General features: G+C 33.0%; 1 protein-coding gene across 4 annotated transcripts; it reads right to left on the bottom strand.

Moving 5' to 3' along the window:
* Positions 1–13,403, bottom strand: LOC117572884 (ELAV-like protein 1). 4 transcript variants are annotated; one of them, XM_052006734.1, is made up of 7 exons: positions 12,757–13,403; positions 8,203–8,335; positions 6,842–7,525; positions 5,026–5,070; positions 4,704–4,961; positions 4,385–4,628; positions 1–1,720 (listed from the first exon to the last, which is right to left on the bottom strand). In XM_052006734.1, the coding sequence occupies exons 3-7, from the start codon at positions 7,041–7,043 to the stop codon at positions 1,396–1,398; spliced, it is 1,074 nt and encodes a 357-aa protein (XP_051862694.1). In that variant the 5' UTR covers positions 7,044–7,525; positions 8,203–8,335; positions 12,757–13,403; the 3' UTR covers positions 1–1,395. The 4 variants fall into 4 exon arrangements, with proteins under 4 accessions (XP_051862694.1, XP_034111818.1, XP_034111817.1 ...); XM_052006738.1 differs by lacking the exons at positions 1–1,720; positions 8,203–8,335; positions 12,757–13,403 and adding exons at positions 3,112–3,160; positions 3,744–3,788 and having other exon boundaries at positions 6,842–8,062; XM_034255927.2 differs by lacking the exons at positions 8,203–8,335; positions 12,757–13,403 and having other exon boundaries at positions 6,851–8,053.
* Between the last annotated feature and the right edge of the window lie 12,319 nt (positions 13,404–25,722).

Raw genomic sequence — 25,722 nt, forward strand, 5'->3', positions numbered from 1 at the left:
TTTCCGTTTGCACATACAATATTGAATATACTTTGGTATTTTTTATATGTTTATTTGTATATTTTTTGCGTTTTTTTTTGGTTTACGTTTTCTTCATTTAAGTTTTAAGTTAGACGACGACGAAAAAATGAAAGTAAAACGTTTACATATATATAATAATAATGGTTATAAGTATGTATGATGTATGATGTACGTAAGATGTATGTATGTTTATTTGTTCTTTTGTTGCGTTTCGTATTTTTGGTATTTTTTTTTGTTTGATTGAACGCGGCTTTACGTTTTGCTTTTGTTTGTTGGTTTGTTGTTCATTTGTTCAAATCAATGCAAATGGAATAGAATCTAATTGAATTTAAGCATATTATAAACATTATTTAAAGTGAATGAAAATTCATATAATTAATATATTTCGTAATTAACGTTAATTAAGTTATATGCATAACGAACACAAATACAATATATAGCAATTATAGCGTAGTCCACATTGCGGGCCCATTTTGAATAAATAGTATTTAATTATATTAAGTGTATTTGTTTGACTTGTTGTTCTTGTTCTTGTTGTTGTTGTTGTTTGGTAACTTACTTGCTTAGTTAAATGAATAAACATTAAATAATTTAGTTACGTAATTGTAATATTCAATTTAATTTAATTTAAATTTAATTAAAAAAAAATTATGTTATTTTATTTAAATTGTTTGGTATTTTTAAGTATTTTTTTTTTTGTCATTTTTTGTTTTTTTTTTATCTTTTTCAATGATTTTACTTTGTTGTCTTGTCTTTTCTTATGCAATTTATAGACATTTGTCTGTTGTTCTAACCTTTTTTTTTTTGTTGTGTTGTTGTTGTCATTATTCTTGTGGTTTTTGCCTCATTTAAGCTTTGTTTTTTTAAGTTGTTAGTATTCTTTTCAAGTGGTTTTAAGAATTTAAATTAAGATTATGTAGTGCTGTTCCACGAGATAAACAAATGGAGGAAAAGAAATATATAAATTTTAGCTAAGATTTCATGAGCTTAACGAATCAATCATCGAGTCAATTAATCAATCATAAATCAATATAGTTAATAAGTATTTTTTTTTGTTTCAACATCTTTTTTTAGTATGCACACACACTTTGATCAATTATGTTATTAAGTAATTTTGACTACAAACTCGCTGTCAAATGCCAAATGTACAAATGTGCTTCATAGTTTATTTTCCTCTCTCTCTTTGTCTCAATATCATATTCATTACCATTATCTTGACTATATTTAATTATTTGTTCGTTTTCGTTTTTCTCTTTTTTTTTGCAGTGTAAAGAGAGTTTTTGGTTATTTCAGAAACGAAAATCACAAAAACCTACTTAAGAGCGTTTCGATCGCGGAAACAGAAAGAAAAAAACGAAAAATCTAAATCGAAGCTTAAGTTGTCTTAGTTTTGTTAGTCTTAAAGCTAACCTGCAGCACCCGATTGCCGAGAGTATAGCCGTTAAGTGATTGTATGGCTACCACAGCCTCATCGTAGTTGGTCATGGTCACGAAGCCGAATCCCTTGCATTTGCTTGTCTGCAGATCACGAATCACCTTCACCGATTGCACCGCCCCAAATGGCCCAAATAGTTGCCAAAGAACATTCTCTTCGGTCTCCGGTGCCAGATTATAGACGAATATACACCAGCCCGATCCAGTCATTGCATTGCCCGGCAATATCGTATTGGCCAATAGATCACCAGCCAGCGGTGAGTATCTGTTGGTATTTTCAATTGTGTTTTGGGGAAGGGAGAAAAGAAATCAAATTAGTTTTGTCATATAATGATTTGCATTCGAATATGGATATGGATTAAGTAGAGTACTTGAGGTTGTAATCATTGTTTTTAGTTTAGTTTTTATGGTACATTTAATGTAGCAAAAGTGTCGGTCCCTCCTTGAGTAAAACACATAGGAAACTAGAACGCTATGCTGGAAATGTTTTCAGTCTTTTTTTTTTTGTTTTTTTTTTTTTTTTTTTTACTTTGGATTCATTTTGTTTTTTAATCTTCTTTTTTTTTGCTTACTCTTGCAGTTTTATTTCCATTTTCTAATTATTATTTTCTATATATATTTTTTTTGAATTCCCTTCGGCCCTATAAAGTATATATATTCTTGATCAGGGTCATAATTTCAATACAGACAATAATAAGTACAGCATCTATAAAATTTCGGTTGCTATCGGCTAAAAATTGTACAAGTTTGGCTGACAATATGGTATATTCTACACTCTACAGTATATTTTGAGCTCCATGGTATTTGTTGAGTGTGGCACTACATCAATATACGAAATAAAGCTATTTTTAATATTTTTTCGCTATAATAATTTGGTGCATATACCATATTTATTTTTTACTCTATTGGTATATTTTGAATGAAGTACTATATCAATATACCAAATATATCCGTTGTTATATTTTTCATGTATACTAGTTTAGTAAATTTAAGGGATAATATTGAAAATAGATAGCTTTCTTACTTGTTTGTTTTTTTAACAATCAGAATAGTATTTGTTGAATCTATATCAATATACGAAATATAGCTTTTAGTATATTTTTAATATTTTTGCGCTATAATAATTTGATGCATTCCAAAATGAATACTGCATATACCATATTTATTTTTTAATCTATTGGTATATATTGGTATATTTTGAATGCGGTACTATATTGATATACTAAATATACCATTTGGTATATTTTTAGTATTTTTAGTATATTTGATATATTTTAATAATAATACCCCAAAATATATTTTTAGTATTTTTGTAGTATAATTGGTATGTTTTGAGAATAATACCGCAAAATATATTGCTTTTAGCTTTCTTACTTGTTTTCATGTATACTAGTTTAGTATATTTAGAGGATAGTATTGAAAATAGATAGCTTTCTTACTTTCTTACATTTTTTTTAACAATCGGAATAGTATTTTATCTCTGAGGACTGCAAAAGTAATTCCATCTTCGAAAAGGCCGAAGTATGTTCTTTTTTTATTTAATTTAATTTGTTTTGAATTTTTACATGCTTCATAGGTTATGTTTGTTGATGGAGGCCACCATTACACTGTGCTGCAAGTAATTTTGGTTTTGTTCATTTTCTTGGCATTATCTGGTAACCCAATTATTGTTTATTCAGTTGAAAGCACAAGCATGTAATTGTCGCTAAATTCGTTCAAAAACAAAACACAAACAATTGAAAAAGAAAATACATTTTGAAAGGTAAAGTTAAGTTTTTTATAGTATCGAGTATGAAATCAAAGCAGAGTATGATAAAGAGTTTCGTTTTTTTTTTTAGAGTATTTATAGATGTAACATATTAAACAAGAGTTAAATGATATATACTTGGGGATAGGAAATGATAAAACGAATAAGTTAAACATGCGCTGAAACAAAATCGAAATCGAAATCGAACATTGGAACACAAAAAGCCACAATGTGAGTGCAAATCGTAAAGTAATTTGTGTTTATTTTTGAAGAACAAATATGAGTAAAAGTAAAAAAATTTATTTTGATTTGATATTTGGAAATCGAAAATGATATGCGGCGAGTATAATATTGTAGTATTAAATATAACAATTACACACAAACATTAAATCTAAACATTTAGTATTGCTTTTTGGTTTTCAAGTTTTGAAACATAAATCAAAAAACAGCAATCAATATATGTTTACGTATGGGGGGTGTGTGTGTGTGTGTGTGTGTTTGTGTGTGTGTGTGTGAGAAATAAATAAGTCGAAAAATTCACCTTCGCAAACCCTTGTTAATCGCTAACAATGGACTTTTTCCAATGCTAAAAATGATGAGAAATTTGTTTGTTTTTTTTTTTTTTTTTTTTGTTTTTCAAAAAGAAAAAAGGAAAGAAAAAGAGGTAGGAAATAGAAATCAAGTATTTTCTTTTTTTTTATGTATACATGTTTAGAAAAATTCATAAGAACTATAAATCCAAAACAAGAATGAACACAAATGTAACCATTACAAATCATAGGCGAACAAATTATTTGCTGTCAAGGGGTCTGTCTGTTCGTGAGAGAGAGAGAGAGAGAAGGGTAGAGAATGTTAACTGAATTACAGTTGTCTTTGCTGTACCCCAACATAAAAGAGATGGATATACATAGAGAGAGAGAGAGAGAGAGCAAGAGCGAGAAAGACAGAGAGACATTTGCTCGAAGCTCACTTAAAAACAATGAAAAATGATATCCACCTATCGCCATGAGACAAACGCTGACAAACTATCGCTATTGCTATCGATAGTTAACGATAGTTATCGATAGTAATTGATCGATATAAATTGAGAATATTCGATCGATAATAAACTATAGTTATCGATAGTAAATGATATATTTATCGATAGTGAACGATAGATATCGATAGTATTCACACACTTACCTTATGCGACCGGCCGATGGCAGAGCACCGGCCAAACGGCGTGTGGCCGCCGCTGCCTGAGGCGTCAAGTATGCGGTTAATGGTGGGGCGATCTGGGCCTTGGCGCTATTGCTTGGATTGTTGGCAAATTTAACGGTTATCGGTTCGGCATAGCCCTTCGGAGTTTTGCCATTCAACTCCTGGATGGCGCGCTCAGCTTCGTTGCGTTGATCGAAACGTATAAAACCAACACCCTTCGATAGACCTGTAATCGAATTTAATCGAATCGAATTCAATCGAATTCAATCACAACAACAATTGAATTGAGTTCAGTGCTTACCAGAAATATTATCACAGAGTATACGAGATGTAATTATTTTGCCAAACGATGCAAACATCCCCTCCAAGTCTGGTTGTGATAGATTTTTCGGAAGACCCGATACATATAAATTAGCACCCTTTATAGATTCTGAACTTGGACGGGCGTATGATACTTTAATAACCTTATTCTGCAAACGCAAACCGTTCAGGGTGTTCACAGCCTTCTCAGCGTCCTCGGCGCGTACATAGTTAACAAATCCATAGCCCAGACTCTGACCTAAATTTAAAATGTTGTTATCATCTTTAAATAATCTTTTCTCTCTCTATCAAGTTATGCTTACCTTGCTGCAAAGCCGGATTGAGTGCGGTCAATGATGCTGGCAAGACTGTAATTGAAGCACGAATTTCTATTTAGTATTATATTTAATATGATGTTAAGCAAGCCAATCCATTAATATTAAATACTATCGTTAGTCATGCAGTTGCGTAGATAATAGATGTAACATAGAGAAATAATAAAAAAAGATGATATACATATATTGTTTACTTGTTAAGCATTTCAGATTGAACATTTTGTCAATATTTTCCCAAAATCTACATAGTATATAAGTATATTAAATATACTTCACTTGTTCAAATGTTATAGAAAGTCAAAAGTGTTTTTTCGATAGATTAGATAAGGGTCAAATTCTATGCTCTCTGAGTAATTCTATTGACGAATAACAATCTTGTTTATTCAATTAATTTTAATGCAGACGTTCCTAGCCGAGAGGAAAAATGTTACTTACAAAGCTGCGACTGTTTTTCATGACACTTCTAATAAGAATTTTCTCTTCAAATGTCAATTATTGTGGTCTTTAACACTTCCCATGACATTTCATATATGAATTTTCCCCTCAAAAGTCAAATAATATCTATGCTCTTTGACATTTGCAATTAGACAAAAACAAGCTTCGTAGTACATTCTGACTAAAAATAAATATTAAGTATACGCTACGTCAATAAGGACCTTAATAGAAGGCTAAACTTTCTGAGCAATTACAACAATGAAAAGAAAATTATTATTATCAATAGTTTATAATTTTAAATTCTCTTTAAACTTTTCCAACAAAAAAAACCAATAACTTTTAGTATATTAAGTATACGCTACTTTAAAGGTTTTCCTAATGAAAGCCTAAAGCTCCTATGCTTTTCAAATTTGAAAATAAATGATTTTTCTATCAAATAGTACGATAAAAAACTTGTTGTACTGAAAAATACTGTAGTATATAATATGAATACTAAAAATAAGTATTAAGCTTATCCGACTTCTATAGTGATTTCAATGAAAAGTTTGCAGTAATTGACAAAGGTTGTGTCTATGTTAATATGTTAATACTATATTACATATGTAAATGCCGTGTAACATCTTGTAGTATTTTAAAATACTAAAAGTGAATATTATATATACTATGCTACTTGAACAAGCTTGGCTAGCTGGAGCATGTGGCATTTCAAATGTTATTAATACAAGTATATTTATATAATATACTATATATCCTTTAGTATATTAAAATACTAAAAAAGAATATGAAGTTTATTATTAGTTTTAATGAAAAGCTTTGACACTTGGAAGAATTGACAAATTCAAGTATGTTAACACATTATACGAATATTGTTTAGTATATTAAAATACTGAAAGTGAATGAGTGAATGAATTTAATGCAAATAATTGGCAAATGCATTATATTCAAGTAGTGTAGTAGTATATTAAAATACTGAAAATATATATTATTTATTTATGTAATATACTATATAGCTTTTAGTATATTAAAATACTAAAAGTGAATATGAAGTTTATTATTAGTTTGAATGAAAAGCTTTTTTCTATGACACTTGGAATAATTGACAAATTCAAGTATGTTAACACAATATACAAATATTGTTTAGTATATTAAAATACTCAAAGTGAATGAGTGAATGAATTGAATGATAAATTCGCCTCTATGAATGACATTTCAAATAATTGGCAAATACATTCAAGTATGTTAGTGCAATATAAAAATATGTAGCGCAGTAGTATATTAAAATACTGAAACTATACATATATTAAGTATACGCAACAATAAAAACGAAATGAGAGTAGTAAGTAGAGTAGATTGATTGGTTAATATTTACCCAAATTACCTGAGACTTTATCACGCACCAGTTTGCAACTCTCCAACTCACCAATGCTTGAGAAGAGCGATCGCATCTCCTCTTGCGTCATGGTTTGTGGCAGATAGTTGACTATCAAATTGGTACGCGACTCATCATTGCTGCCATCAACGGATCCGTTGGCGCTGCCTCCGTTCTTCACAATGTCCATGGCGTTGGTCATGTTGTTCAGGCTCTCGTTACTGTTGCTTTTGCTGCAGTTACTGTTCCCGTTACCGTTGCCGTTGCTGTTGGCTCCGTTGCCGTTGCTGTTGCTGTTGCTGCTTTTCGTGCTAATCTTGATGCTGTTGTTAACGCTGTTGTAACTGTAACTGTTAACAGTTACAGACACACAGACACTCGAGACACTTTGCAGTTAAATGAACGTTCAACTTTTGCAGTTGCTTTTTTTTTTGGTTGTTTTTTTGGTTGTTGTTGTTGTTGTCCTTTGGTTGTGGCTTGTGCTTAGTATTTAATCTCACTGCTTGTTTGGTTACGCTTACAAATATATTTTTGTTTTTTTTTTTAAGTGTTTGTGTTTTGTTTTTATTCGACTGCGCTTTGCACACGTCCAGTGAAATTGTTTGCCGCAAGTTCTTCGTTTATTATTATTATTATTGATTTATTTCTTTTATTGATTTTTGCCTTTTTGGGTTTTTAGATCAACTACGATCGCAAAAAAAAAAATAGTATTTTTTATTTAATCTTATGTTTTTGTTTTTGTTTTTGTTTTTCCTTTAACCGTTCTTTGGCTTCGCTTAGAGTTTAAAATTGTATTTAAATTTGAAGTAATTTCTTATGTTTTCTTTATTTTAGTTTAGTTTTTAGTTTTTAGATAAAAGAGTAAATTTTGCTAATTTTTTGTTTATGTTTTTTGTTGAGTTCGCTTCGCTTTTTGAGTATTCTTTCTCTCTTTCTCTCTCTTGATTTCTTATTTATTTTTATTTTTTTTTGTTTATATATAAAATTGCAAAAATGCAAAAAGATAGCAATAATTTGTTGTTGTTGTTGTTGTTGTTATATGATTTTTACTAATTTGCGCTGGTTTTTTTTTTGGTTTTTGGTTTTGTCATGAAATAATCCTTGGAACTTAGTTTTGTTTATGCAAATATGTATACATATAATAATATAGTATATGTATTTTGTTATAGTTCTTACAGTTCTTCTTCTTCTTGAGTGTGTATATATATACGTTTAAATATGATTATTCGTTATATATATATATATATATATATATGTGTGTGTATATATACTCCTTTTTTTATGTTAATAGTTGTTGGTTTTTGCTTGGTGGTGTTTGGTTTTATTTTGCTCGGTTTGCAGTTTAAAAATCTTTCTCATACATAGTATTAAATTCTCCTCTTGAGTTTTCTTCTTCTTCCTCTACGTCTTCTTCTTTTTATTCTTCTTCTTTGTGTTCTTGTCGGTTGTCTGATAAATGATAGCTATTCGATTGCTCGCTCGTTTTTACTCAATCTGCAATTGGAATAAGAAAAATAGGAAATCATTTAGATATGCGCATATTTAAAAGACACACAAATAAATCCCCCTCTAATGAGCCACAGAGATAGAGAGAGAGAAATAGAAAGAGAGGGAGAATTCACCCCCAGCACATTTAGCTAATACACTCTCTTATCCCATCCCATTAAGGGTAACAAATCCAAAGCCCAAATCTGTTTATTAAGTTTTCTTCATTTTTCTTTGTCGCTGCTTCAGCAAAAACTTCGCTTAATGGCTTGGAATTTAATTAAATTGTTTTTTTTTTTTTTTTTTTTTTTTTGCTTGTAAGCATGTGAAATGCGCAATATGCGAGTGGCTCAGCGGTTGAGCCACTCACTTCGTCTGTGATTTGGCTGACGAGTTGATACACTGCAAAGTGTATAGATTATTTATACGACTAGCTTTAAAATTACTCTTGTTATTCGATTTTTTTGATTTGCGGGGGCGGAAGTGGGCGTGGCAAAATTTTGAAACAAACTTGATCTGCGTGCAAACATAACAAATGCTGTCGAAAAAAAATTATAGCTCTATCTCTTATAGTCTCTGAGATCCAGTGTTTCACACGGACGGACGGACAGGCGGACAGACACACAGGCGGACATGGCTAGATCGTCTCGGCTGTTGACGCTGATCAAGATTATATGTATATACTTTATAGAGTCGGAGATGCCTCCTTCTACCTGTTACATATATTTCCTGCCGGCACAAAGTTATAATACCCTTCTACCCCATGGGTAGCGGGTATAAATATTATTATAAACATAACATCAAGCTAAAAATTTACTTATAACAGCTTAATGCATGTATTTTGAAATAATTCAATAGATGCCAGCGATCCAACCGTTATATTGTTCTGCGTCTTTCGCACTGTTATTTTAATGAACCCAACTGTATATATATTTAAATATATTTTATTATTTTCTTTTATTTTTTATTTCAGTTGATAATAATAGCCATCTTTGTATACTCTTCACTTGAAGTAATGTGTCTCGGTTATTCATTCTAATTTAATTTTCTCATTTGCATTTTGTATATTTTATCTATTGCTATTTGCAAATCTAAAAAAAAAAAACGTTTCAAATATTTTCGTAAATCAAAATTGTCTAGAAGACTTCCATGCGAAAATCTAAATATTGTAGTAAAATATTTTTTTTTTTTTTTTTTTTAGCAAAGCCTTAAAATCATTTAAAATTTTTTGTAAATCAAAATTTGATTTAAAACTCTCATCTACAAAATTAAGCTTTTCGCTCATTATTAAGCTTTTTATACAGTCTCGTTGTATATATGAGCTTTGTGAGATAAGCTTAATTTTATTGATGAGAGTTTTAAAGCAAATTTTGATTTACAAAAAAATTTGAAATGGTTTTGGAGCTTTGCTGAATTACTTCCAAAATAGTTTACAAACATTATCTGCAGTTGAAATTTAATATCAGTATTTCGAAAATATTTTTCGTTAACTATTTTTTTTTAACTTAACTTACAAATGAATTTTTCGCTATTTATTAATTTAAATTTATATTGAATTTCTCAAATATAATTACGTATTTTTATAGAGCATTCACAAGTCGCTATTAGCTCACATTAAGTTTGACTTGTGCAATTTAGCAATTGCTATCGTAATCGCTGTCGTAATCACAATCGTAATCGTAATGAAATCTGAAATCAGAGTTGGCAGCTGAAGTCAGAATTATTCCAATTGGAATTCTGCATGTGCATTGGTCCAATTGGATGAATGCAGCTGAGGGGTTGAAAAACATTGAGAGAGAGGAAGAGAGAGCCAGAATAGAGAGAGCGAATTAGGAATAGAGAGAAAGAGATAGAAAGGGGAGAGAGTAAGGAAGTTGATCCTGTGTGTGTGTGTGTGTGTGTGTGTGAGGCTTAGAAAGGAGCGCATTGAAAATAGGGTAAAAACCTGACGCGCAAAACAAACAAACAAGCCAAGGCACGTCTGTTGCCCCGCACCCCGCACCCCGCACCCCGCACCTCTAGCACCCCCTGCCACACCCTGTGCACGGTGTGAGCGTGTGTGTGTGTGTGTTTGTGTGTGCCCCGCATCCTTACAGGATACAAACTCAGGGACTCGAGTTCGAGTTCGAGTTCGGGTTCGAATCGTTTGAGCGGGTCAATGAACTCGCATTATACGGCCAGTGTTTATCGTTGTTGTTGTTGTTGTTGTTGTTCTCTCTCCTCTTTCTACTCTGCTTGTAGTTTGCTCTATGCATTTTTCCGACTTTTCGGGCATTTTCCCACTTTGATCACCGCTTCTATTGTGGTTGCTCTTTTGTCTGTGCGGTGAAACAGCTGTTGCGGCTGTCCTCGCGTTCAATGAACTCAAAACAAGAGCCTAAGCAACGACAACAACGTGACACTCGAGAGGTAGCAAAAGGGCAACAACAAAAGCAAAGAGGGACGACCCCAAAACAAAGGAATTGTAGCACCTTCCTCCTCACACACACACCGACACGAAGCTGCATCTCAAAGAACTCACCTTCCTCCTCCTCCTCACCTTCCTTCTCATCTTCACCTCACCTCGCCCCCATCTGGTCAGCCAACCCTTAGAGCTTCCCCCTAACCCAGCTGTACCCAAAAAGGGTGCAAAAGTGCACAAGAAGCAGAGAAGAAAAGAAAGAAAGAAAAAAACAACAAAACAGAAACAGAAACAAAGCAGCGCAAAGAAAAGGAAATGTGTAATTGACACTTTTGCGCCGATATCTGTGACCTCATTTAAAATGTGTGTCGCCTCCGCCCCCGCCCCCTCCCCCTCCCCCTCCCTGAACATCACAGCACCTTGAGGTGGGTCAGGGTTCATTCTCGTTCTCGGTCTGGGTCTGTGCATGTTCTTGGTCTGCGTCTCGGTCTTGACGGCCAAGGGTGCAAGCGACCAAGAATCAAAGAGAGTGAGCGAAAGAGAGAGAGAGCGAACGACATGGCATTCTGGTTGCAGCTGACGCAAGAGCGAGACAGAATGTTAACAGAGACAGCCGCAGTTGCATTTGTAGCTTTCTTATTTAACTAGCTTTCTCTCACTCTTTTCTGCTAGAGTTGTACAAGTTGAATAAGAAATAATGTTATATGCATATGCAGATGACAATCTGGTATGTTTTGTACTCTCTCTAGTATATCGATATACCAAATATAGTCTTTGCTAGTGTTGTACAAGTTATCTAAGAAGTAAATTTATATACTATAAATAAAAGTGGTTACTTTAGCTGACAATCTGGTATGTTTAGTACTTCATCGACATACCAAATAGATTCTTCGGTATATTTTAGGTATTTTTTCAGTATGTTTATTTGGTGAAAATGGCTTGCGAGTATCTCAAAGTTGAACTCACTCGAAATTAGCTTTCTTGTTAAATATTGCTTTCATTTTCAACTCATATTTTGAATTTTTCAAAATTTTACGTTTCAAGAAATGAGTAGATTTTTAAATATATTTGCAACTTTTCTGAATTTTTAAATTTTGCAAAATAATTTAATTTATTATCTTCAGCTTCTTTTCAATTTTTCATCTTTGACAATTCTTTTATCTTCCTTTTTATCTATAAATTTAATTTTCATAAAAAATCGCTGTCTTAAAAAATCATTTCTTAACCTCAAATCTTATATGCCAAAATTCTTAACTTCTACTTTGAGTGGTAATCAGTTTTCGTGATCTTTGAGACTGCTTTTTGTTGTTGTTGCATTTGTCAACCTCCATTTTTAAATGTTATTTTGTCGAACACCCCTTAGTAGAATGAATGCATAGTTGAAAACTTTCTTTTGCAACTTTCAACTCGTTACGCTTACCCTTTTCAACCCTGCACTTTCACACACACACCCCCCGCTCACACACATACAAACACAGTTATACGGTCTGCTAGCCTCGAGCTTCACATTTGCATCTAGTATAACTCTCAGCTGTGTAGCACAGTCAACTGTTATACATAGAAATAGATCTACGCTTCCAATAGACCATTTTGAGTAATATTTCAGTTACATTGCAGATAATCTTATCTTTAGCTAAGATCTTTTTCACACACTTCAAAAAAATAACAAGCACCTTTTATAACTGTTATACTTCTGTTGTTATAACACTTGACTTTTTTGGCAATAGCTAGACTAGACAACCAAAAAAAAAAAAAGCAAACAAAATCAAATACAAAAAAAAGCATGAGCAGCAACAACAAAAAAAGTGAGAACATGGCAACTTCTATTTGGATTTTTTTTGTGAATAGATAAAACAATGCTCGGTCTATTGATTGCAGAACTTGCTCTGTCTTTCTCGCTCTCGCTCTCACTCTTACGCTATAGCGCTCTGCTGCAGTTGGCAAAGTTTTTGCGTCTGTCTCGTTTACGCTTTGTCTCGCCATGTCGCAAAGTTTGAATTTTTTTCGTTTTCGTTTTCTTTTTCCTTACTTTTTTTGTTGTTGCTGAGAAAGAGCAGCGTGTGTCTCGCTCTGACGGCTTTGTCTAATAACGACGCTGCAAGTGCTGCTCCTGTTGTTGTTGTTGTTGTTGTTGTTATTATTATTGTTGTTGCTTTAGTAGTTGCTGTTGTTGTTGTGGTTGCTATTTGGCAGACACTTTGCACGATATTTTCGAGAAAATTTTGCACGAAAAAAAAAAATGTGACAAAAATTTGACTAGGACGTTGTTTCGTGTTTTCGTTTTATTGCAATTGCCAGGGCCCGACACGAACGTAAAAAAAATTATTTATAATAATGATGAGAACGAATCGAAAGTGTACGATAGTTGCGATAGTTAGTTAAATATATATATCTATGTATTATAGATTTATTATTGCACAGAGAGCGACATGCACAGTTATTGGTGTATTTTTTGTGTGTGTGTGTGTGTGTGTTCTTTTCTAGTTCCTTGTTCTGGTTTTTGTTGTTGTTGTTGTTTGTTTTTTAGTTTGGAAAAAACCGAGAACACAACAAATTCGTAACTGAATACAACACAAAAACTGGTGCAGAGGAGTCAAAAAATTATAAATGAATGTTCTCGAATTGAGAAACACAACCGAATGGAGAATCAAAACCGAACGAAAGCAACGAACGAACACGTACGACTGAAAAAAGCAGAAACAGCAAACAGGCGCCGCGGTCCTCGGTCCTCGGTTCTCGGTCGTCCTTACAGCAGCAGTATCCCTTTTTTTAACCCCCCGCCCCCCTCTTCCAACATTTCTAGGAGAGCAAATGAGCGCACAACCACCGCACGCGTAGCGCGCTATCTCGCTCTGCTCTATAAGCTCTACGCTTACAGCCGGCCGGCATAGTACACACCCTTTTGGGAAAGCGAGACAGCGATAGCCGAGAGTCCATAGCTCACGTCACGTCACGTCACGCCATCGCCTTTGCTCTCACTCGCGCTCTTGCTCTTGCGCTCTCTCATTATTTTGGCTTGGCTCTCTTCGTGTATGAGTGTGTGTGTGTGTGTTGTTGCTGGTGGGTGATGAAAAGTAGAGGGAGTGGGGTGGAGTGTTGTGGGCGAGTGCCAGCGTGTCGCTCGGGGGAATTTAAATGCAAAATACAGGCGTGCAAGTGTGTATCTAGCTATATAGCCATCATACTCACAGATATGGCGCTATATACTTTGAAATGCAAATCAGACGAGTTACACGAACATTAACTAAAAGCCACTTTAAGCACGAGAGTACTTTAAATATTTACTTCTATCGCAAAAGCCTTCGCAAATCATCGCCGATCAAAGCGCAGTGGAGTTTTTTTTTTCATATCTAAAGAGAATGCAAATTTTGCATTAATAACGAGCTGAATACAGTTGTACATTAACATTACTATTAAAGAAGAATTCTTGAAAAAAGGTGATAGAAGAAAGAATTAAACACAATATAATAGAAATGAAATGATATAAAAAACTACATTTAAAAAATGAATATATCAAATTTTTAAAATTTTTAAAAGATATATACTTTTGAATTTTAATAATTGAAATAATAAATTCGAAACACGTCTCAAAAGACCGAAAATACTTGCCTAACTCAAGCTAGTACATTTTTCTTAGCAGTAAAAAATTGTCTCCGAATTTCCATAATTATCATAATTTTGCCATATTGCAATTATTTATGCAAATCGTACAAAAGCTCGCAGCATGCTTAAAGAAGATTTATAGTAGAGCTAAACAATTTCAAGAATATGAATTTGCATAGATTTTGCCGTCAAAAGCTGAGCTAAGTACTTGCAATATATTTTGCTCGCAATAATTTGCATACTTAAAGCTGGTTAAAGCATTTGAAGTTTGAGGCTGATGTTCTCAGACAAGTTAATTGGATTATATTTGTAGATATATATGTATATGTATTGTATATATTCCCAATTGGATGCAAGATAAAAGCTTTGACAGAAAACACAATGAAAATTTCGACCCCTTCACCGAACTCTGCTGCTGCTGCTGCTGCTGCTGCTGCTGCTGCTGCATAACACGCAATAAGGATACGCATGCAGTAGAAGGTGGAGCAAGGGGGAAATGAACGCGAGAGCGAGAGAGCGCATGATATTTATGCCGGCAGCCGGTTGTTAGTTATTGCCAGCAGAAAGCAGAGAGCGGCAATAGCAGTTACACACATACAGGCACTTGCACGTTGAGTTGCTCTCACACAAGCGCTCTCTCAACAGTTGCTCTCTCTCGTTTTCGTACTGAATCACTCTCTCGCATAGACTTTGTCTACTCCACACAGGCCCGCGCTCTCACACTTCATCTCAGGCATACGCCAACACACGCACATTTACTTTTCGTTTTTCCCACACAGACAAATTCGCTGGATCGCACACACAGCTTCCGTATTATAAATAATGAAATTTCAACATTTGAGTTGACAACGTTGAAGATGAGCAGCAGACCTATGGTGAAGCGAGGGGGTGGGAGGGGAGGTGAGCCAAAGCAGTCAAGCTAAACATCAGTCGGTTACTTTTGGTGGTTTTGCTTGCTTTCGTTGTTGCTTGGCTGCTTTCTCTTAGCAAAGGGGCAAGGGGGAGGGTTTGAGGCTTGAGTTTGGGTAACTCTGGGGGGTTGGTTGCCTTTCCCTTTGCTTTTGCCTTTGCTTTTGCTGTTGCTTTTGCTCTTGTTGTTGCTTTTGCTGGTTGCCGCTTGAGTGGCAACCGTTTGCATTTTTTAAAGGATTTCGTTGTATTTTTCTTTTTATGTTTTCCTTTTCTGCTGTGCATCCCACACTCTTTGCAAATTTAAAGTGTTTCTTATTTTTCTCATAGGCTCTTGAAGATAATTCCGTTTATCTTTTGACCCAATTCGTTTAATTTTGTTTCTTTTTCTTTTTTTTCCTTTTTTTTTTTTGTTTGGGGTGGTTCTCGTTTTTTACTTGAGTGTGTTTCTGTGTGAATGAGTGTCTCTATGCGAATGTATGTGTGTGTGTGTGTGAGGCCTTGAGTATTGAGTGTCAAGTGGTTGCTTGCCATTTATAGCTTGTGTGCTAAATAACCATTCATAATGTGGGCGAAACTCACACACACACACACACACACACACACACACACATACAACAACATTAAGTATACTATTGTAGTTTGGAATCTCTGGAATTCCACCGATAAGTAAATAAATAAATAATGTACTGAACAGTAATTGTCAATATTTCATGCCTTATAATAACAACTCCTAGCTAATAGCTAAACTTAAATATTAACTTGAAAAGTTCAAATAGAGAACTGAAATTTGGTTTTTATGATAGCAACCGCAATAATATTTATGTATATCAAATTTTTCTAAAGATCTAAATAAACTGAGCAACTTATTTGCTTAAAAGCAAGCGGACAGACGGAACGCTTTTAGTGCACCAACATAAAGTTCTAAACTAAAATAATAACTTGTAAAATTTAAATAGTGAATTGAAACTTAATAATATGATAGCAACTGCAATAACATTTACGTATACCAAGTTTTGTGTGGATATCTAAAAAACTGAGCAAGTCATTTGCTTAAAAGCAAGCGGACAGACAGACAGACGGCACGCTTTTTTCAGATTTACGCTGATAGAGCTGTCAGTATGCCAATATAAAGTTCTAAGCTAAAATATTTACTTGAATATTGAATTTAAACTTAATTACAATTAAAAATATTTAAAATAATAACTTGAAAAATATAAATAGTGAACAGAAACTTAATTATTTCATAGCAACTGCAATAATATTTACGTATATCAAGTTTTGTATGGATATCTAAAAAACTGAGCAACTTATTTGCTTAAAAGCAAGCGGACAGACAGACAGACGGCACACTTTTTTCAGATTTACGCTGATAGAGCTGTCAGTGCGCTTTTAATGTAATGCGGTCTAAGCCACTTTCATCCATTTACCTTCATTTACTTGATCCATTACACGTCTAATTCATTTGATGGCGAAACAACAGAAAGAAAAAAAAAGCGTATGAATAGAACAAAACAAGTTGAAGATCCATTCCATCCCTTCGCTTGTTGTGAAAAGTAAAAATGAGAAAAAATGTCCAGCCATATGTCTTCATTTTCAACTTTCAACTTTCCCGAAACGCCAAAATGTTTTCAAGTTTTGACAAAAACAAAAGGGTTAAATCTAATGAAGGGGGATCGTGCTCGGGAATGAATGAGAAAACAGTGTTGATAAGAAAGAAAAAAACTGAAACCAGTTCTCTAGATTCGAAAAAGGTAACTCGATGCGACCAGAACGAATTCATTTGCATTTTTGAGTCGCATCGTGCTAAATGTAACACTTTCCCAACTATCCGAACTATGTAGCAACCACCAAGTGCATCATTGTCGGGTTAACGCACGATCCACAACCACCACCAAGGGATAAACCCAATACTTGTATGTAGGGGATCACAGCTGTCAAATCTGCAGTCGAACAATTTATGGACACAGGCGACTTATTGACACTTCTCATGTAGCATTTTTGCAAACCTTATGTAATGACATTTGCAGTCAGAAGCTGAGGCAGAGGCAGAGGCGTCGCAACGGGGGTTACTCAAAAATGAGGGGGGGTTCAAAAGAGAGATCACACTAACTGCACATAATTTTCAGAAAAAATAAGAGCATCTATTTGCCCCTTTATTTTTGTTGATACTAAGATAATATCTTCAAAAAAAAAGAACATGTTTTAATTTAAATGCCGGCTAATTTCACATTCTATCATCAAGCAGATTAATTTAAAGAAAAACATTCTTAATTTTAATCAATTTAAAGAATGAAAGCAAAACAGTGTGGTATTATTATTTAAATATACCAATCTCACATACCCAAGACTATAATTGGTATATTAATATACTATTGCATTCAAAATATACCAAAGAGTACTAAACATACCAGACTGTCAGGCGGATCAAGAATATATATATTTTATATATACTTCTGCCTGTTACATTTCCTTCTGTGATAAATTTATAATACCATTCATTCCATTATTATTATTTCAAAATACCAAATCCATTAAACGAAAAAATATAAACATTAATATACTGTAACATCGGATAGTCATGAATACATATAGTATATGTATATATACTTCTGCCATTCTAGTATTATTATCGAATTATACAAAATTCATAAGCAGAAAATATACTTTAAGATATCGAAGGCTATAATTGGTATACTCGTAGTATATTAATATACTATTCCATTGAAGAAAAAATATATATGTACTACATTCTTTATATGGATATACTCCTACTTGTTACGTCTGCTGCTCTTTAATAAATTTTAACCGGTATTCTCGACAATTTTGTTTGCTTACATTTCGTTTACATTGTTGCCAAACTTCGCCCCCTTTGGGACGCCTCTGGCAAGTGTGTTGCATAGTTTGCATTGTTCGAAAATTAGTTAGCGCCCCATTTTTCGCAATTGTTTGTCCACTCTCTCTCTCTCTCTCTCTCTCTCTCTCTCTCTCTCTCTCTGTCTCTCTCTCTCTCTTTCTCCCTCTCAGCCTCAGCTTGTTAGCAACGAGTTCAATGCACTCGCAATTGCATAGAACATTCAGGTAGACGATTGAATTGAATTGATATAAATTGATGCACGTCCCAAGCAATCAGCCCAAGTCCAATGGACCAGGTCCAGACTCTCTCTCTCTCTCTCTCTCTCACAGCCTGTCTCTCTCTTGCTTTCGCTTGCATCTCTCAGCCTGGACATTAGGCTGGTACAGTGAAGCAACCCTCGACGTTCATTAGCGTGCCACACACACACACACACACACACACACACACACACACACATAAGCGAACACATGTGGCAAGTAGTTAAGGGTTGGCGCCCCGTGTCGCTGCCAAATGAGACGGCATAAAAACGCCCAAAAGACAAAAAAGGTGAACTCGTATTCCCCGATAACCATCATAATTATATAGACAACTATGCAAGTTGGACTAATTAGCTGCAACTTCAAATCGCTTGACCAAAAAAACATTCTCTCAAAATGATTCCAATGGAGTGAAAACTTCTTTGATGTTGAATTGATTTCAAAGATAAGATTATGATAATAACTGTATTTTAGTTGATCAAATATAATATTTCTTCATCTCATTCATTTTCATCATCCGTTTAATCCTTTTTATTTTTATTTTCTTTATATTATTATTATTATTATTATTATTATTATTATTATTATTATTATTATTATTATTATTATTATTATTATTATTATTATTATTATTATTATTATTATTATTATTATTATTATTATTATTATTATTATTATTATTATATATTATATATAATATTATAATATATTTCTTCATCTCATTCATTTTCATCACTCTTAATCCTTTTTGTTTTTATTTTCTTTATATTAGTTTTCCCTTTTTGCTGTACAATAATAAAATATAATCATCATATTTTTTGAAATATCCTTTTTTCATATATCTTCTTTTTTAATATCTTTTCATTTGTATAGTTACTAATAATTAGTGCATTTTATAAGCCTAGAAATAAGTTAGGTTCATCATAATTAGAGCCTTTTATTTCTGATCTGCTATCATCAAGTATATCTAACTTTATATATATACTTTTTAGGATCTCATAATTTTATTATTATATTAGTATTATATTAAATTTTCAGACAAAGTGATTCAGATTAACATGAGTTAATACAAAATGAAGAAAATCATTCTAATCAAAAGTTCAAATATTTATTTATAATGCAAATTTCTTAAATCTTAGCTTTGCTTCCTTTTTGTAAAGTTTGTTGTTCTCTCTTTCACTCTAATATACGTCTCAAGCTTTCATTGATAAACTGCTTTATCTGTTTTTCTTTGATATTCCTTTCTTTTCTTAATTTGTTGCTCTCTTTATTTCGCTTTTTTACGATCACTTTGGCGCTTATGTAAGCTTTGTAACGGGTCCTTGTTCACATATGTAAGTGAACTTGTATGCATACATATATCTTGTTCTCTCTTTCTCTCTCGCTCGCACTTATTTGGTGTCGTGCTGCATTCACCTGAGCGTCAGGCTGCGCCACCTGCTGTCAGTTGACACTGCTCCGCTGCTGCTGCTGCTGATGCAGGATATTGAACTCTGACACAATGCTATGTACAACATAAAGGCGAACTACTTCCCCGCCTCTCTTCCCCCCACCCCTCTCTCTCACATTCACTCTCTCCATCTGTATCTCAGCAGCCAGGCGCCCACCTAGCGACACGCCTACCCACCTCTCGTCCCCAAACACACTCTTGAAAAATGTGGGCAGCAAAGCGCCGACTATGTGTGTCCTCCTCCCTCCACCCTTCACTCTCCACACTCTCCTTTTCGTGTTTCGTCTCTCGGTTGCCGGCCGGTGGCCAACTTGTCCCCCTCCTCCTCTCTCCAACACCCCTCTCCATACACCTGCTCTCGCTCTGCTTTGCGCGCAGTCTCTTGCTCTCTGCATTGTGCTCTGCTCTGCTCTCTCTCATTCACTTTTATGCTTCCACTCGTTCTCGCTCTCGCTCTTGCGCTTGCACATTTAGCGCATTCATTCATGTTCTACGTGCCATGTGTGTGTGTGTTTTATTCTCTTTTGCTCTCGCGCTCGCTGTCTGTGTGTGTGCGTGCAAGTGTATTTGTGGGGCGTTGTTTTGATTTCCATGGATAGATTGCGCAATCTATGCTTCACACAAATTGTCTAGGAAGCAAACGAGAGAGTAAAACTAAAAGGAGAGCAAGCGCATGTCTCTGAGAGCCAAGTGAGCCTACGTGTGTGTGTGTGTGTGTAGTTGTGGGTGCTTTGGGAATTTGCGCTTTGGGGAGCTGCGCACAATGTGCGGAAATTGAATTTGCGGCAGCAGCAGCAACAACAACAAAAAGCACAACAACATCAACAACACCAACAACAACAACAAACAGCGAACAACACGCAGAACACAAAACAACAAGGAAAAAAACGTTGCCTCATTGCATTTTATGTGTTCTCGACGTGGCCGCTGCTCAGGGTGTGTCTATGTATGTGTATGTGTATGTGTGGGTGTGAGTAAGTGAGTGTGCCATACACCCACACACATACACACACACGCGCACAGCGAACCGGCTTTTGTTATTTCGTTAGCACATAAAATGGTTTTGATGTTTTTTGCACTTTTTCTCTTTTTTTCATAAATTGCAACAGATATAAACACTCACACACACTCATAAATGAATGTAGATATGTGTATCTGTGTGTGTGTGTGTGTGTGTGTGTGTGTTTGTTGTACCTGCCAGCTGAAGGAAAACTCCAAATTGCACATTAACATTTATTGAACATTCCCAGTTCTCAGTTCCCAGATCCCGTTCTCATTCTCTTTCTCGTTTTCGGAGCATAAAAACCAATGCGAAAGGTCGCAAATACGAGTATAACAGCATCTAAATGGGTTCTATATATCTATATGTATCTATATGTATCTTTATATATATCTTTTTTTGTGGGAGCAGAGGGATCTCATAACGCCTCGTGCCCCCAAAATTTGCGCATTCATATCGAATAGTTTTATTTCATTTAAGCAAAATGTGAGCTTTAAGGAGAAAGTTTGAACTCAGCTTGAACTATGATCATGTTTCGCATATATTATTGGATTCTTTCTTTCTATACTATAAAAACAAATATTCTACAGACAAATTACGTTGGAATACTTAAAGAAAATGTATGAAACAATATATATGTATATATTTCTCTAAACACATCAAATATGTATATATGGTATATTTCGCACTCTATGGTATATTTTGAATGTGAATATACCAAAAATTACTAAAATATGCCAATGACTTTTGATAGTACTATATCAATATACCAAATATAGCCATTGGCACATTTAGGGGTTTTTTTTTAGTATTTTCATTCAGTATATTTTTAGTATTTTTCAGTATATAAATTTGATTAAGTTACTTTACCAATATACCAAATATAATATAAATAAATCATGCTATATTTTTAGTATTTTTGCAGTATATTTGGTATATTCTCTGACTCAAAAAATGTTATAACATCTATTTAACATGTTAAATTTTAAAGTTAGAGTCTCTCTAACTGAGTGCAACTACTTTATATAGTTTTAATATACCAATAAAACTTTATTATAATCAAATTACCTAATAACAAAAGAAAAATGTATATTTTCATAATACAAAATAATTAACATTTAAATGGAAAAAAACATTTTATTCAAATTTTTGCATATTACAAAACAACTTTTCCGTCACACCCCAAAATTTGTGGCCTTCTTTGAGGCAACTCATAAAGATGTTAATATACATTTAATGAAGTAATTATTTTGACCATTTAGAATACAATGTAGCAAAGTTTATCTGCGGTCAGTTTTAAGCACTCGCATAAAAACATTTTATAGCAACGCGTTCTAACCGCATTTCAACCTCGAATACTCTGCAATCTTCGAGAGCGAGAGAGAGAGAGAGTGAAGAAATTTGTACTTGCTAGTAACAAATATGAAATTCAAATGTTTCTTATTTACAAATTTGTTAGTAGCATTTTTGGCTGTCAATCTGGTATATTTTTACCTCTATGGTATATTTCAAATATCATTCATACATTCACCGATATACCAAATAGGGTATTCAGTATATTTTTAGTATGTTCGGTATATTAAATTGGGATATTTTAAGAATAATACAGGTAAGGCATATTTTAAACATATCACTTCATCGATATGCTAAATATGGCATTCAGTATATTTTCAGTATTTTTGTGTTATATTAATTTGGTATATTCAAATGTTACTTATTTACAAATTTGTTAGTAGCATTTTTGGCTGTCAATCTGGTATATTTTTACCTCTATGGTATATTTCAAACATCAAACAAAAGTGTATTCAGTATATTTTTAGTATGTTCGGTATATTAATTTGGGATATTTTAAGAATAATACAGGTACGGTATATTTTAAACATATCACTTCATCGATATACTAAATATGGCCTTCAGTATATTTGTAGTATTTTTGTGTTATATTAATTTGGTATATTCAAATGATTCTTATTTACAAATTTGTTAGTAGCATTTTTGGCTGTCAATCTGGTATATTTTTACCTCTATGGTATATTTCAAATATCATTCATTCACCGATATACCAAATAGTGTATTCTGTATATTTTTAGTATGTTCGGTATATTAATTTCGGATATTTTAAGAATAATACAGGTAAGGTATATTTTAAACATATCACTTAATCGGTATACTAAATATGGCCTTCAGTATATTTTTAGTATTTTTGTGTTATATTAATTTGGTATATTTTAATATAAATACCGCAGTGTTATTCTTTTATTCAAAATCAATCTGGTATATTTTTACCTCTATGGTATATTTCAAACATCATTCATTCATTCACCGATATACCAAAAAGTGTATTCAGTATATTTTTAGTATGTTCGGTATATAAAATTGGGATATTTTAAGAATACTACAGGTAAGGTATATTTTAAACATATCACTTCATCGATATACTAAATATGGCCTTCAGTATATTTTTAGTATTTTTGTATTATATTAATTTGGTATATTTTAATATAAATACCACAGTGTTTTTCTTTTATTCAAAATCGGTAAAAGGTATCTCACAGTCGAGCACACTCAACTATCTTTCTTTCTTACGAAACGCTGCAAAGTATGCTATAAAATTTTGCAATTCTTGCAGCGTATTTACTATGAAGTGTGTCTTTGTCTTTTCTACGAATTACCAAGTTCTATTAACTTGACGGCTGGAAAAAAGAAAATACATTTTCGTTTTCAATTGCAATTGCGTCAGTTGATGTTATTTGCCAAGTTGAAAATCGCTTTTGAAGTCGAGTCAAGTCGGCCAATGGCCAAAAAAAAAGAAAAAAGAAAGGCACAAAAAAGAAAGAAAAAAAAAATAGCAGCAAAACTTTTCTAATTAATTGTTTAGCACTTGGCAACTTTGCTTTCTTTCCCTTCGTTTTGCTCAAAAGAGAAAATTTAAATGAAAACAACAGCCGATGATGATGACGACAATGATGATGATGATGAGATGCAGAATAAAGAATGAAGAAGAAGCAATGAAGATGCCCATAATGAGCATCACTTTGTTTATTTATTTGAAGGATTGTTGCCAACTTGAATGCGAAACAAACAAGCTTCAGCTGCAGTTTTCGAAAGATTCTTTACCGGAAAACAAGAAGCAATGAAGCAAATAATGCAAAAATACTTGCAAAGCAAATTAGTTTTCAAAAGAGTTGCAAAAGTCTCAATAACAAGTTGCAGCAGTTGCACAATTTTAAGCTTGCTTGTAAAAGGAATGCTAAAGAACAAATTGTTGATTACTATTCAAATGCAAATTTAATTGATGAGCTTTGCTTGTTTGTCAATTGTATTACAAAATTTAGTTTCAATGACATTATAGAGTGGTAATTAATACAAAACAAGTAACAAAAGCAACAGTCGAGTGTGCTCGACTCTGAGATACCCGATATACATTTTGAGTGAAAGCGGTATTATTCTAAAAATATACCAAATATACTGCAATAATACTAAAAAAAAACAATATAGCATAATTTATATTGTATTTGGTATATTGGTAAAGTAACTTAATCAAATTTATATACTGAAAAATACTAAAAATATACCGAATGAAAATACTAAAAAAAATCCTTAATGTGCCAATGGCTATATTTGGTATATTGATATAGTACCATCAAAAGCCATTGACATATTTTAGTAATTTTTGGTATATTCACATTCAAAATATACCATAGAGTGAGAAATATACCATATATATACCAAATATACTTCAAAAATACTAAAAATATAGCATGATTTATATTGTATTCGGTATATTGGTAAAGTAACTTAATCAAATTTATATACTGAAAAATACTAAAAATATACCGAAGAAAGTACTAAAAAAAACTCGAAATGTGCCAATGGCTATATTTGGTATATTGATGTAGTACTATCAAAAGCCATTGGCATATTTTAGTAATTTTTGGTATATTCACATTCAAAATATACCATAGAGTGCGAAATATACCATATATATATATATATACCAAATAAACTGCAAAAATACTAAAAATATAGCATGATTTATATTGCATATTGGTAAAGTAACTTAATCAAATTTATATACTGAAAAATACTAAAAATATACCGAATGAAAATACTAAAAAAACCCTAAATGTCCCAATATTTTATATATTATATTTGGTATATTGATATAGTACTATCAAAAGCCATTGGCATATTTTAGTAATTTTTGGTATATTCACATTCAAAATATACCATAGAGTGCGAAATATACCATATATGTATATTTCAGTACTAGCTTAGAAATAATCAACTATAGAGCTAAAATTTCTAATTCATAGAAAAGAAGATTAAAGCTTTACTTTGTTGAATTCAATTTATATAAGCAAATAAATTGAACTTGCTGATGAATAGATAAAAAATTAATGATTAGAATTTCATTTCATATTTCATATAGCAAGTTTTTAAAAATGTCTTTACTAATGTTTTTGAAAAGTCTTCAACTGCAATTGTGATTCATAATTTTAAATCAAATCATATTTTCTAGTTTGAATTCAAAAGGGTTGTAAAACTCTTAAATTATTTAGGGAATTTTAAGAGATTACTATAAAAAGTATTGGACTGTAAAGTTCTTGCGAATCGTTGCAGTTTTTCGTCTTTTTATTTGTAAAATGTTTTTCGTTCTTGCTTTGATGGAAATGAAGAAATTTTTGAAAATGGAAAGCAGCAAAGCGAATCATGATGGTTGAGGATGAGATTGAGGCTGAGGCTGCCTGATAAAGGTTTTGCCAGAGGGATTACTTTAAACAATTTTGGTGTGTGTGTTTTTTTTTTGTGTTTTTTGTCGACTAGGGTTGCAAAAGTTTCGCCGACAGGCTGCACTTTTCCTCCTTCTTCTTCTTCTTCTCCCCCAATGCACGTTTTTCTCGTTTTCTCGTTTTCGC

The sequence above is a fragment of the Drosophila albomicans genome, chromosome X (genome assembly GCF_009650485.2).
Source record: "Drosophila albomicans strain 15112-1751.03 chromosome X, ASM965048v2, whole genome shotgun sequence".
Taxonomy (NCBI): domain Eukaryota; kingdom Metazoa; phylum Arthropoda; class Insecta; order Diptera; family Drosophilidae; genus Drosophila; species Drosophila albomicans.

Bases quoted from the DNA above. Each gene is read 5' to 3' on its own strand.
- LOC117572884 (XM_052006734.1), bottom strand. From the start codon at position 7,043: ATGACCAACGCCATGGACATTGTGAAGAACGGAGGCAGCGCCAACGGA. The intron at 4,962-5,025 runs GTAAGCATAACT...TTTTAAATTTAG, and splicing joins CAATCCGGCTTTGCAGCAAG to GTCAGAGTCTGGGCTATGGA. The intron at 4,629-4,703 runs GTAAGCACTGAA...ATTCGATTACAG, and splicing joins ACTCTGTGATAATATTTCTG to GTCTATCGAAGGGTGTTGGT.